The 13,306-nt window shown below is 33.7% G+C and overlaps 1 protein-coding gene across 1 annotated transcript; it reads left to right on the top strand.

Moving 5' to 3' along the window:
• The first annotated feature begins 816 nt into the window (after positions 1-816).
• LOC122796536 (C-C motif chemokine 3-like 1) lies at positions 817-13,071 on the top strand. Its single transcript, XM_044065096.1, has 3 exons — positions 817-949; positions 5,036-5,153; positions 10,731-13,071. Exons 1-3 carry the CDS (start codon positions 877-879, stop codon positions 10,828-10,830), a joined length of 291 nt encoding a protein of 96 aa, XP_043921031.1. The 5' UTR covers positions 817-876; the 3' UTR covers positions 10,831-13,071.
• The last annotated feature ends 235 nt before the right edge of the window (positions 13,072-13,306 follow it).

The following is a 13,306-nucleotide window of genomic DNA, read 5'->3' as shown; positions in this document are numbered from 1 at the left end:
TTACTGTCTCAGATATATTCATTTCCATAAATGGACTGCTTTAAAATGAACCGTTCTTATTTTCACACACATCATTCACTTCTTATTTTCTTCTGAAGTAAGAAATCTAGTAGCAGCCTGTGTAGAGCATTCATTCTTTCTTTATCTTATCTCTGAAAAATGTTTAGATAAATGTCTTTATTTTTTCAGGCATTGCTTCAATTGAACAAAAGTCAGCTACTTAGGTTTCCCAGTATTTATTTGTACAAAGTGCTCTGTGCGCATCTGTGTAACAAACTTACAGTTGTTTAGTTGTAGTACTTATAATTTCTGCAATGGCTTACAGTTCAATATTGTGAAAGTATAACACAAATAAATGAATCAATATAAACAAATCTTTATATGCTTACCTAATTAAATTATTATTAATTATGTATTTGTGACAAGCACCTCAAATAAAAAACAAAAACATATCTCATAGGAAAGTATGGGGAAATCCATCTCCAATGTTTGAAATGCATCATTTTGCTCAAGAATTATGCTTTTTTTTCTGTTTTATCATATACCTATGAAGTTCTCCTTCTTTTACTTTTCTTTAGTAACCCAGGTATCGTGGTTTTTATCGATAAAGGCAATGCTATCTGGGACACTCCAGACTGTTCCATAATACCGTTGTTAGTTTAATACACTACAGATGATATGATGTTTTGTTTCTTGAATAATCTGACAAATAAGGGGAGGGGGAATCCCTTAACACCCCCACATGCAGACATGTGCACATAATGAATCTAGGAAGCCGGCCACTAGCCTATAAATATGAACATCTGACAAGTCAACTTTAGATTTCAAAGAAGCTTACCTGTCAAGAACAGTACCAAACTGCACTGTCTTTTCAACATGTCCAAGGTTCAGTTTGCTTCTATATTCGTACTGCTGGTGGTATTCTGTTCTCAGACTTTATCTGCACCTGGTAAGTATTAGTTATTTTGTATTCTGTATTTCTGTTCTAAGTATATTTGTCTCCTTGAATGTGGCCATACCTCTCAACTGTACAGATTTTCGCAGAATGTCCAGATTTTTGCCTTATATTTGTGGTCTGTTTTTTTATGAAATTGTGGTTTTCTGGCAAATTAATGACAAATCATTGACGACTGAAGTTAGAAAATAGTGACAGACATTAGAGTTTCAGACTTCATATCCTTCAGACAATTCATGTTAATACAAAACCTGTTATTCTATCATGTTTCTAAATTTGTAAGCAATGTTTAAAAATTGTCCATATTTTTGAGACTTTGTCCCACTTTTATTAATGGCTTTGCCCAGATTTCTTGCTTTAAGAGGTTGAGCTGTATGAATGTGGCAGTGTGTCAGTTTTACTGACTGAATTATTCTTATGCTAATTTCGTCATAAAGAAGTGGCATTATCAGATTGTACCCAGAATTATTGGTACTGATACTGAGACTAACATAAAGCAGCAAGGTTTATTGAACTGCATATTTAATACCAGCAAGTCAATATCTGGGATACACATGCAGCTTCATTTATTAATGTACTATTTATTTATCTTTTTAAATTGTTTATACAGTCAGTCATAATGAATGCCACCTGATAAGCAGAGGATATGCAGTAGTTTGTCAAAGACCTTTAATACTACGTTAAAGATTTTAATCTTCTGCCTATGTTAGTTGAAATTAAAAGCTGAAAAGTCTTTTCTCATGTCATTTAATATTAAGATAGATTTTGCATTGTTTCATTAACAGTCTGTGCTATACATTTGTAGAAATCATTGCCAAACAGAAGTAAACAAAATAAAAGTTATATGTAAGCAATTTATTGACATCTGTTTTTTAGAGTTCATTACAATGAAACCTTTTCACAGGGTGAAAAAATGAAAGATATTTAAAAATTATATATAAATATATATATATATATATATATATATATATATATATATATGCAAACATTTATATATATATATATATATATATATATATATATACATACATATATACATATATATATATATATATATATATACATATATATACATACAAACACACACACACACACATATATATATATATATATATGTATATATATATATATATATATATATATATATATATATATATATATGGGTTCCATACACTAGAAGAATTTTCACTAATTCGAAATAGTGCATGGAATTCTTACTGCAACGAACGGCCATTGTACTGAACTTCCGTGCAGTACTCACAGACTTTAGGGTTAGGGCACGGGTCATAGTAAGAGGATAGCACCTTACCATGACCTGTACCCTAACCCTAAGGTCCATGACGACTGCAGCACAGTGAAGGACATAGCAATGCCCTCCACTATGGTGCGATAGTCACAAACCTTAGGGTTAGGGCATGGGTTAGGGTAAGGGGATAGCTTTACTAACTATCCCCTTACCCTAACCCAGGACCTAACCCTAAGGTCCGTGACTATCGCACGATAGTGGAGGACATAGTTTGTTTTTTTATGTCCTCCACTGTGCTGCTGTGTTTTTGGTGAAGTGCACTTACGCAAAAGTTCACTTTCATTAAAGTGAACTTTCGCAGAAGTGAGGCGTCCTATTACAAGTTCGAAGTAGTGAACTTTCGTTCTTGTAATAGGAATCCATATATATATATATATATATATATATATATATGTTGTCTTTTGGCTTTTCCCAGTTAGGGGTCGCCACAGCTGAACTCCGGTCCGCTAATGATTGGCCGTAGATTTTCACGAATGCCGAGGTGCCAGCTCGATGTTCAATCTTCAACAAAGGCATGCCCATTTACGCATGTCTTTTGAACACCCACCCAACTGCGGGGAGGACATGCAGACTCCACACAGAAGGCACTCCCTGCACTCCAGCCGAGAATCGAACGGGATAACCTCTATGCTGTGAGGCAACAACGCTAACACTGCACCACTGCGGAATATATATATATATATATATATATATATATATATATATATATATATATATATATATAGGTCTACTTTTAAAGCTCGAAGTTTCAAAAGTTCGAATTTATTATGGTTGAGACTATAAGACTGAAATTTTGAAACTTCAGACTGTTTAAGTGGAGATTGCTGTACAGTGCAGAATAGGAAATTTACCATTTTTCTCACTGTAGTATGATCTCAGACTTGGTATATTTAATTAGCAGGGGGTATGGGGGTGCAGGGGGGCTTGCTCCCCCGCAAAATGTAAAAGAAAAAATATATTGAAAATTTTTTATTTATTTATTTTTTCAAAGTGTCAGATCTTTGATCTTATGGTCTCGAAACTACAGTTGAAAACTATGGCCTCTGTTTGCCAAGGGGAAGTAAAGCTTACAACAGAAGGTAGCTTTTAGAAAAGTGTGGTCCCTTTTTGCTAAGAGGAAGTCAGGCTAACAACAGCAGACTGCTGTTAGAAACAAGTGTGGTCACTGTTTGCTAAGAGGAAGCCAAGCACACTACAGTACGTTGATGTTATGGAAATTGTGTTGCAAGAATGTCATGCTTTTGCACTTATTTAACAATAAAATTATTACAAATTGCTTTGATAAAATATCCTGACAACCACAGCCATTATATGCCACTCTCCAGAGTACTATGACACTACTGGTACAGGGGAGCATAAAGCTGGTGTGAGTTATGGCAGAATGGGTCTGTGAAATATGTTTAAGCTATATTAATATAAAGTTCATCCAAGTACTTAGGTTACAAGGAATTATTAGCATACAATGTCTGATGGAGCATTCCCAAAAATGTGAAGGCTGGAGGGAAAACATGGTGCTTTCTAGACAATATTATTAAGATGAGTCATGTAGGCTGAGCAGGATCACTTGGTCCAAAACCATCATCAGTCTATACAAATTAATTAAGTACCCCCTGCCTTCATATCCAAAACTCAGTCCCTCATTCACACAATGCACAGTCTCCTCATCCTTCTGACCTTTTACTTTATTTATTCTTTTCTTTGCTAAATGGTTAGGCGATACAAGCCCATGATCACTTTATAGCTTTTCGTATTAGATACCAAGCTATGCTTTTGACTTTTCCTTGCACATATCTCTGCCCTCAACCATGGTTCTGTAATGCCGCTATTCTTGTCTTATTTTTCTATCTGTTTATGTATGTATGCATGTATGTAAGTATCAGTCTATCTGTCTATCTGTATCTGTGTGTGTGTGTATTTTTGTGTGTTATGTGTGCAGTCATACCCAAGCATGTCATCTGTTCATACATTCAGTCGAACAACTCCAACATTGTGACTATTACTACAGGCCTTTACTAAGCTGATATATATAGTAACTTCTCATAAACTACACCATTGGTGGTGGTTGCTTCCCATTCCCACCTCCTGTCAACTCCCTTTTCATATTGGTAGCCAGCCCTACCCCTATCTACTCTCTTGGTTACGACAAAGTTGCACCTCCTCTGCTACCATTTGTAACCCTGCATGTGACTCAAATGGTGCTTTCAAAGCTCTGCACATCTACTCTTAAATGTCTTCACACACCCAAAATCTTCTATTATATACTCAAGAATAAAGGGCAAATATATCCTTCAGAGGCAAACAGCAAGTAGAGATAAATGCTAACAGCAGAAAGTGACAATAAAGTAGACAGGTGGCTTTGCAGGACCTCGGGGGTACTCATTGTTTTTGAATAAAGATTATAAAGAGAGAGCAAGACAGGCCTCAGATTCCATGTCATTGGTGACTGATCTTTTTTTGAGGCGCTGTGTGACCTTACAGAGAGCAAAACAGGGTAAGGTGTCATGGGAGAACAATACTCTCCATAGTGAGGGACTTGACTCCCTGCAAATCATGCTTTTTTATGGTCATATTTGTTTATAAACTGAGCAGGCTAAATGCAAGCAATATGACCATATTGATACTCAACCTGTCTTTTACTATTATGATGCAGGGTTCTTTGAAGTAAGGATACATAATGAATGAGTGGGTGTGTGTGTGGTAAAACTCAGGTATAGATATAAATATATAGGCATATTTTACGATCTCGAAATAATAGTTTGTTTTTATTCTTTCAGCTGCAATAAATTCTAACCCATCCTACTGCTGCTTCACATATGCTAAGGATCCCATACCAAGGAACCGTGTAACTGGTTATTTTCAAACAAGCTCCAAATGCTCTCAGAAAGCAGTCATGTAAGTATTACTCTTAAGAGTAAATAATGAAATAAATATATAAATATTTATAAATGCATACAAAAAGTACTTTAATGCATTCATAGTCATGTCTCTGGCATACTTGCACTAATCAAAAACTCTCAGTTACATTTTTGTTTTACTTTTATACACAATAACATTAGGCTGCCAGGTTTGTGTATATCAATTTATGCAATTATTTGGATAGTCATACTAAGCTGAAGCCATCATTTTACACAAATATGTTTTAAGACATACATTGAGCCATGAGCATGCAGTATGCTTGTATAATGAACAGTTGGTTTCCTTTATGCACAGCTTCTTACATAGTTATATTCTATTTTTTTTTTTTTTTTTTACTTATTTACTGCATTTGTTCACCAGGATTGTTCTAATGAGCCATTCAAGACCTCTTTTCATTGGAGGCCCAGGGAGAAAAGCTCTATAATAAACAAACCAAAAACACTATAGGTACATCATAGTTATGCAAAAAATGCGTGAGGTAAAATATTTCACTGTTACATACAGACATACACACAAAATAAAAACATCTTAGAATGAGATAAAATATTACAAGACAGCAAATGTCAAAAGCAGATATCAGTATTTGACAGTTTCAAAGTAGTAGCAATGTAATAAGCTTCAAAGTAGTAATAATGTTATTAAGATAATGGTATTAATTATATTATATTATATTATATTATATTATATTATATTATATTATATTATATTATATTATATTATATTATACCTTCAGATGAGATGTGTTAAACCAATGCCCCATCTCTTTGAGTTGGTGGGAGCTCAGGTAGATGTAAAAGATGTAAAAGCACCTATTGAAAAGAGTAGGGGTCCTTTATTTTTTATTTATATAGAAAAGGAGCTTTTATTTACAAAATATTTACGTATTCACAAATATTTACAAATGTATAAATACATAGATATACAAATCTGTTTACACATATTCATAATTTCCTTTACAATCATAGTAAATGGTTATCCCTATTAGACCCCAACTCCTTTTTCCATAACCACCATTTGATTTTACTTAATATTGTTGCTAAAATCCATTTACCATTAAACATGATTTAATTTATTCTTTCATTCATAAATAACTATTTATACTATTCTTTTAACATATTCTTTCTTTCTATTCATATAATATCCATATTTACTCATGTCCATGCTTATTTTATCCACTTCTTTTATATCTTTAAAAAAATTTTCTTTACATTGTTTTTCCCATAACTTTTTAATTCTTTCACATTTGAAAAACACATGTTCCTAGTTGTTTCTTCTTGATAATTTAAACATATTCTGCCGGTTTTCTTTTTTTATGGCATATTTCCTTTTACTGGCATTTATCTATTACTATTTTCCACAAAAAATCTTGATATTCTACTTTCTGATTACACCATTTGTTTCTAATTTTTATAGATTTAATTTTTCATCTATTAGATTTTCCCATAGTTCTACATAGTAGTGTTTTATCATCACATTCTTATACCATACTTTTCTATCTTTTTCTATATCATCAGTTATTATTTTCCACAAAAATATTGTTTGGTAACATTTTACACCTTTATTTATACACTCTTTTTCTCTTTGACTCTTTTTCACCATACCCCAAAATTTATCTTACTTATATTTATAAAATGTTATTACTTATCTCTTATCTTTTTCATTCATCTACTTTAACACTTTGTACAAATGTAATCAAGCAGCATATATCACTGGGTTAATTAACCCTAAAACCCCTTCTTCTTTATTTACTTACAAAACTCGTCTTTATACTGGGTTTAACCTAGAACCCCATGCAAATGAAAAAAAAAATATCTGGGATAATTTCATTTTCAAATATTGTTGGCAACATAAATACATTTGCTAAGTATGTTATTTTTCCCATCAGAACTGAATTTATCAAATAAGCCGTTTTTCTGAGTGATAATTTAAATGTTCTCCAGAAAAGACAGGTTCGTTTTATTACTTCTGTTGTTTTTCCCATTGAATTCTACTTATATCTTTACTCCCAAATGTTAAACCTAACACATAAATTTCATTCATTGTAAAATATAGACCCCCTGTCTTTACTACATAACCTAAAACTTTACTTTTCCCTTTATTTAAAGCCACCCTATCATCCCTAGAAACTCATTTGTGCAAATTATTACTTCTCTTATCCACATTTTGCTTTTTGCAATTATTATAATGTCATCTGCATATGCTAACAGTACTGGAATTCTTAATCCTTCAGGTGTTATATACCCCACCCCCTTCATTTCGTAATTTATTTCATATACTATGACATTCATAACTAATGCGAATAGTATACAACTCATTCTGCATTCCTGTCTTACACTGCTCTTTATATGTACCTTTTGGTGTAACAGCCATTTACAGGTATTTTTAGTTAATTATAACACTAATACACTGGCATACAGAATTTTCTAACTTTCTCACTTGTATTATATTTTTTCATTATTGCCAATAGAATGTCATGTCCAATTGTGTCAAATGCATTATTAAAGTCTCCTATGATGATTTTTGCTTCTTCTTTTCTGTTCATAATATCATCCACAATTTCTCTAGCTATCGTTAATAATTACTGACAACCGTTCCCCTTTATAGTGTATATATATATATACTGTCTTCCATAATATTTTCCGGTTTAGTTTCAAATCTCTTTTGTATTATTTTTATAAAGTTCTTATAATCATTATTATTCAATAATATTAGTCTCCAGTTATTTGTCTTCTATCTTCCTTTTTACATATAATTTTAAGTATCCCACTACATCAATTTTTACACATAAGACCTTCATTTAACTGTTCATTCAAAACATTTATTTTTTTGTTGCCAATCCTTTATTTTTTTATACAATTCATACCCTATTCCATCTGTTTCTGTAGCTGAATCTATATTTCATTATCCTAATACTTTAGCTCACTTAAATACTTCTCCTTTTCCAACTCTTTATTCTCTTTTTCTGTTAATATTTTTACTTTCCCTGTTTTTCACTACCTTATCTTTGTGGATGTTCCAGTTGTTGCAAGTGCCTGGGCAGATACATACCAAAGGGGGCACTAACTGCCCTAATGAGGGATGAGTAAAGAGTGACAATGACATCTCTAGATCTGGACACAATCCCTTTGTTTATAAGCTGTGCAATAAATTAGTACTTTTTTACAGCAATGCACCCATGTTGGTCAAAAGTTAGGTCACTGTCCACATAAGTTCCCAAAAATTCTGAACAACTGGGCCAGTTCTTAGGGGCATATTGTTAATGTGGTAGTTCCCTGGGGTGGATAAATTCACAAAGGATACAGTAATACATTTTTGTGGCATTTAGTTTCAGTCCATGATTTTGGCACCTGTAATTTATATGAAACAAACCTTCTTGCAGAAAGGCTATGCCATTTGGGGATTCAGTGACTGCTCCTAGCTTTCTGTCATCTGCTAACTTATTCAGCCAGAGCCCTTTGGTACTTCTAAATGTAGATGCCAAACAGGAGGGGTCACAGCACACAACCATGGGGACTCCACTGGTGGCTGCTCTCTTTGGGAGGTAATGCCCCCTCTTTTGATTTCCGGCATCAGGTCTGTGAGCTATTTGGCAATCCAGCTGATGACATAGGGGTTTATTCCCGGTTTATTTAGCTTTTTACTATGCCTGAGTGGATAATTGTGTCAAAAGTTATATTATATTATATTATATTATATTATATTATATTATATTATAATATATTATATTATAATATATTACATTATAATATATTATATTACATACTTTTATATTATACTACAGTACATTTTTCCACAATGCAGATCAAGTAGTATGTTATGATCGTACTACTGCACTACAGCTAATTAAGTTCATGTAGTACATGGAGCATCATGACTGCACTCCAAAGGCAGATAAAAAGCAAACTTGTTAATTACCTTTCTGTTGTCAGAAGGGTGCTTAACAAACTTTTGTTATACACTTTTAAGTGTTAACATTGGGTCTCACACAAGGAATTAACAGAGGACAATGATGGCTGGCAAAGAACATCAGTAGAAGGCAAAACAGCTTTAAAAGCTAATAGACACATAAACAAAAATTAAATGTCTTACAGCTTTTAGAGCTGTTTATTCTTCAGAGGGATATTTTATTTCTACCCACTGAATAGCAGTGCTAAGTGTTTTCCTGACTTTCAAAGACTTTAAAAGCCAGCAACATGGAACAGATAAATGTCCATGCACTGCAAAGAATTATGATTGAGTTTCACCTACCATAACCCTTATTATATGTTTCTGACACGGATGCCAAGAGTCACCTTGAGTGATTCGCTGACATCTGCCCAACTTACCCCTTCAAGGTCTTACTCTTGGATATTTTATCTAGATGCCCCTTGACTGTAAGTAGTAGGGGGGAATCTTAGTATGAAGCCATCCACACAGCCATTGGATTGGTGGATATTATTTGCTATACCTAACTGAGAGAAGTTACTGACATCACCCATATCACTGCACTTAGTGTCAGTTAGCTCCAGCCCATCTCCATGCTGAATTCCATGGCATTCTGCAATACAATAACAGGACTGCAATTATAACTGTGGGAATACAGGATCCCAAGCAGCAACCTGCTCCTCCCAACCAGAATGGGTTTGATCATAATTCCTCCCACTCTTCCGGCTTGACTCTACCAATGCCCAAGCTGCTAATCCAGCTCCCATCATCTGGGTCTCTGTTAGGCCACTGTTTGTCTATGCCAGCAGCCATACCTCCACTTCTCTACACCATGCAGCCATACTTAGAAACCTCATTCATAACATTTACATTGTTATAGAATAAAGTCAGTGTACACTGATTGAACACTGTATTTTCTTATTGATTATAATATACCTAAACCTTTCATTGGTTACTTTGTACTGCATACTGAGGAAACAAACACAGAATTTTTCTTTTCAGCACTGTATGGCATGTTATTTTATATCCTATTTTTGTCTCCAAGTCAAATGAACATTGGATTGTCAAAATTACAGGGCAGACATACATACCAGCTAGACATTCCAAAAGTAAAAATTGTAGTATTTTACAGTGAGAAAGGTCCAAACCATCATGACCATTTTATAACAATATTAATACATAGTTATGGTGTAGGGTATGATGTGTTATAGTCACTTTACTCTTTTTTTGATCGTTGGGGTTCAGGCCTCATGACCAAATCACAGCAGTCAAGAGGGTCTCACATTCTAACTCACACCCTTATAATGTATTAATGACAGTATACAGCACCCTATGATATTCTGTATCCTGGCTTACCAGTGGCTGCATCCATTTCTGGGTTTATTCTGGTAAAGAATCATCATGAAGTATGTGTTTCTCTATTTTATAGTCCCTGCAGTATCCCATTTTCATAAGCAGATATTTCTACTCCAAAGTCAAGCAAAATGCAGTTTTAATTGGTTTGGTATTTTAAGGCTATTTTATAATTGCAGTAATTTAGTTCAAATTGTGATGTGTAGATGAAATCTGTCTCTTTGCTTATTTGTTCATCTTCCTCATTTTAAAACTGTTTCCTTTTTTTCTCAACAGACTTGTAACACAGAAGGGTAAACATATATGCGCTGATCCACAGCAAAACTGGGTTCAGAAATATGTGAAAGATCTGACTCAAACTAAAAGTCAAGCTTGAAGGAGCAGAGAAACAAAAAAATGAGAATAATTCCCTTCGAAAATGTTTCTAAGTCTTTTTGTGTCTTGCAGTAATAGGATATTGCTGGAAAAATAGACATCTATATATAATATATTTTAAAATGAAATGTGTACAGGTATATTTAATCTCTTCCAGTTATAGCATTCACTGCCTTTGTCATTTTGTCAATAGTTTTCAGTAAATATTCCAACTTTTGTATATTAACAAGCAGCAAAATGTGAAAACATTTTCTAGACTGGATGCATCTGGTGTGTGTGTGTGTGTGTGTGTGTGTGTGTGTGTGTGTGTGTGTGTGTGTGTGTGTGTGTGTGTGTGTGTGTTACCTGAAAAGCACTAACCACAATGACACCCAGTCCAAGTATATACCCAAACATTAGGAAATGATGCAGCTGGAGAGATAAGCTATTCTGTATCCGTAGAGAAGCTAAACATATTATTAGTATAGTCCCAGGGAATAAGCTAGAACATTCCACAACACTCCCTGGGATATGCTCCTTTCTGGTATTTGAATTTGCACCAGGATTACAATACAGATGTGTCTGTTCAATGAAGTACCCCACCCCCAGGAGCCTGTACCAAACCAATGATATCTGCTCACATAGGAAGGGTATAGGTAGCCAATATTGTACCATATAAGCAAAAAACTCTGTATTTGTATGCACCACTTTACCCTGCTTAAGTCATTGCATGACTGACATTTAATTTTGTAAACATAAACCATTAACATATATATCAGGGTCCTGAACACTGTTCTGCTCTGTCTAGAAAAGCCATGTGTGTGAAGTCAGTGGTGGTCAAGCTTGTCTATATTCCAGGACTGAAGACTCAGCCTGTTCCTGAGATATATAGTGCTATTTCCACATATTGTTGGAGGATATATGGAGAGTAGGTCTGAGCAAAGAAACTGCTGTGAATTGTAAAAAATGGTAACAAATACTGTCATGGCAGAAGGTTAGCTTTCTAAAGTCCTTCTTCTCCAACATTGCTCTGACCAAAACACATGCACATACACACATATACAAACACATTAAAGAAAGTGCTGATTAAACACTACATTTTCATATATTTAGGTTGTATACATATCATTATCAATATTCTGTTAGTACAGTTCTAGTTCTCGATCCTTCTTCATTGCAGTCAGAATAATTGTTTATGGAAACAAAAGGCTGAAACATTCATGTTGCACATAATATTTCTACCAGCTTACTCCATGACAAATGTTAATAAGTAAAGTGCATGAAGGCTAGAGGTGTTATTACTCCTCCAAAGATGAAGGGTATCTTCAAAGAATATAGAAATTTCTTCACTTTCCGTTTGTACTATGGGACACTGTAAGTATCAACAATGACCACCACCACCATAATCAGAAGCTGAATGTAACTTACTGTGCATAATACATCAGACAAAGTGCAGAAAGTAACTAGTTACTTCTGAAAACTATGTTATTCAATACAGTAAATCATCATTTATATCTGTAAATTTTGTGAAACAATATAGGAAACCATTGTTTATACCTGCAAATTATGCACATGCAGTAAAGAACCACAGCTTGAACGGTTCTTCTTAACTTGCTATGCCGACATCTACAAATCAAATGAGGTGTACACTCTACTCTTAAATGTCCTGGTCCAGCCACAAATCTAACATGAGTAAAATAAAATCTCATTTCTCTTACCACTGCACTGAAAAGAAGTGGAGGGGTACTTAATATGTTGAAATCTAATCAGCTCATAAGTTGATTTTCTTATTCTACAGTACATAATATGGAAAATGTTGACGCTAAAGCTAGTTCCATATAAAATCATATTACTGTTTAATTTCCTTTTCATTTTATTCCATTGCCTTATTTCTAGTATACTGTTTAAAAGCAATAAATCTTTCTTTGAAAATTGTAGTCAGAGAAGAAATCCATTGTATTGCTTTAAATTCTGGGATAAATGGCATCAGTTGCAGCCTAAAACTGGCCATTATGTGATGTATAATACTGACAAGCTGAATGTCACATTTGTTAATATTGTATTATTGTTATTACATGAGGTATTTTACTTAATTGTACAAAATACACAGAAGCAAGTATAACAATGAATTCTGTTGTTTTTATTTGTTCAAGGACCTTCATGGTTCTGATATTTTCATAAGTCTATGTGGTAGCTTGTTTATTACAATTGTATTGTTGTATATCTACAGTTTTTGCTTAATAAAGTATTTTAATTAAGGCTATTGTTGTTATCACTGGAATGTGAAAAAGATCTTCATTAGTTGTTACACTGTGTCCTTAAATGTTTTTCTGGTTTCTAAAGCTGTCAGTTAAAGTCAAGTAAATTTTTGTTTTAAAAGTAGTTTAACATTTTTCTTCATGTCCTGCGGTTAAAGTCCTAATGCTAAGGCTTGCATTTTTTTGTATTCTCATCTAAGGTGCTAAACAAAATGGTTATGCCAGAATACATTTAACTAA

This window comes from Protopterus annectens, chromosome 3.part0 (genome assembly GCF_019279795.1).
Source record: "Protopterus annectens isolate FY-2018-M chromosome 3.part0, PAN1.0, whole genome shotgun sequence".
Classification (NCBI taxonomy): Eukaryota; Metazoa; Chordata; order Ceratodontiformes; family Protopteridae; genus Protopterus; species Protopterus annectens.
This window is presented reverse-complemented; position numbering and strand designations above follow the sequence as displayed.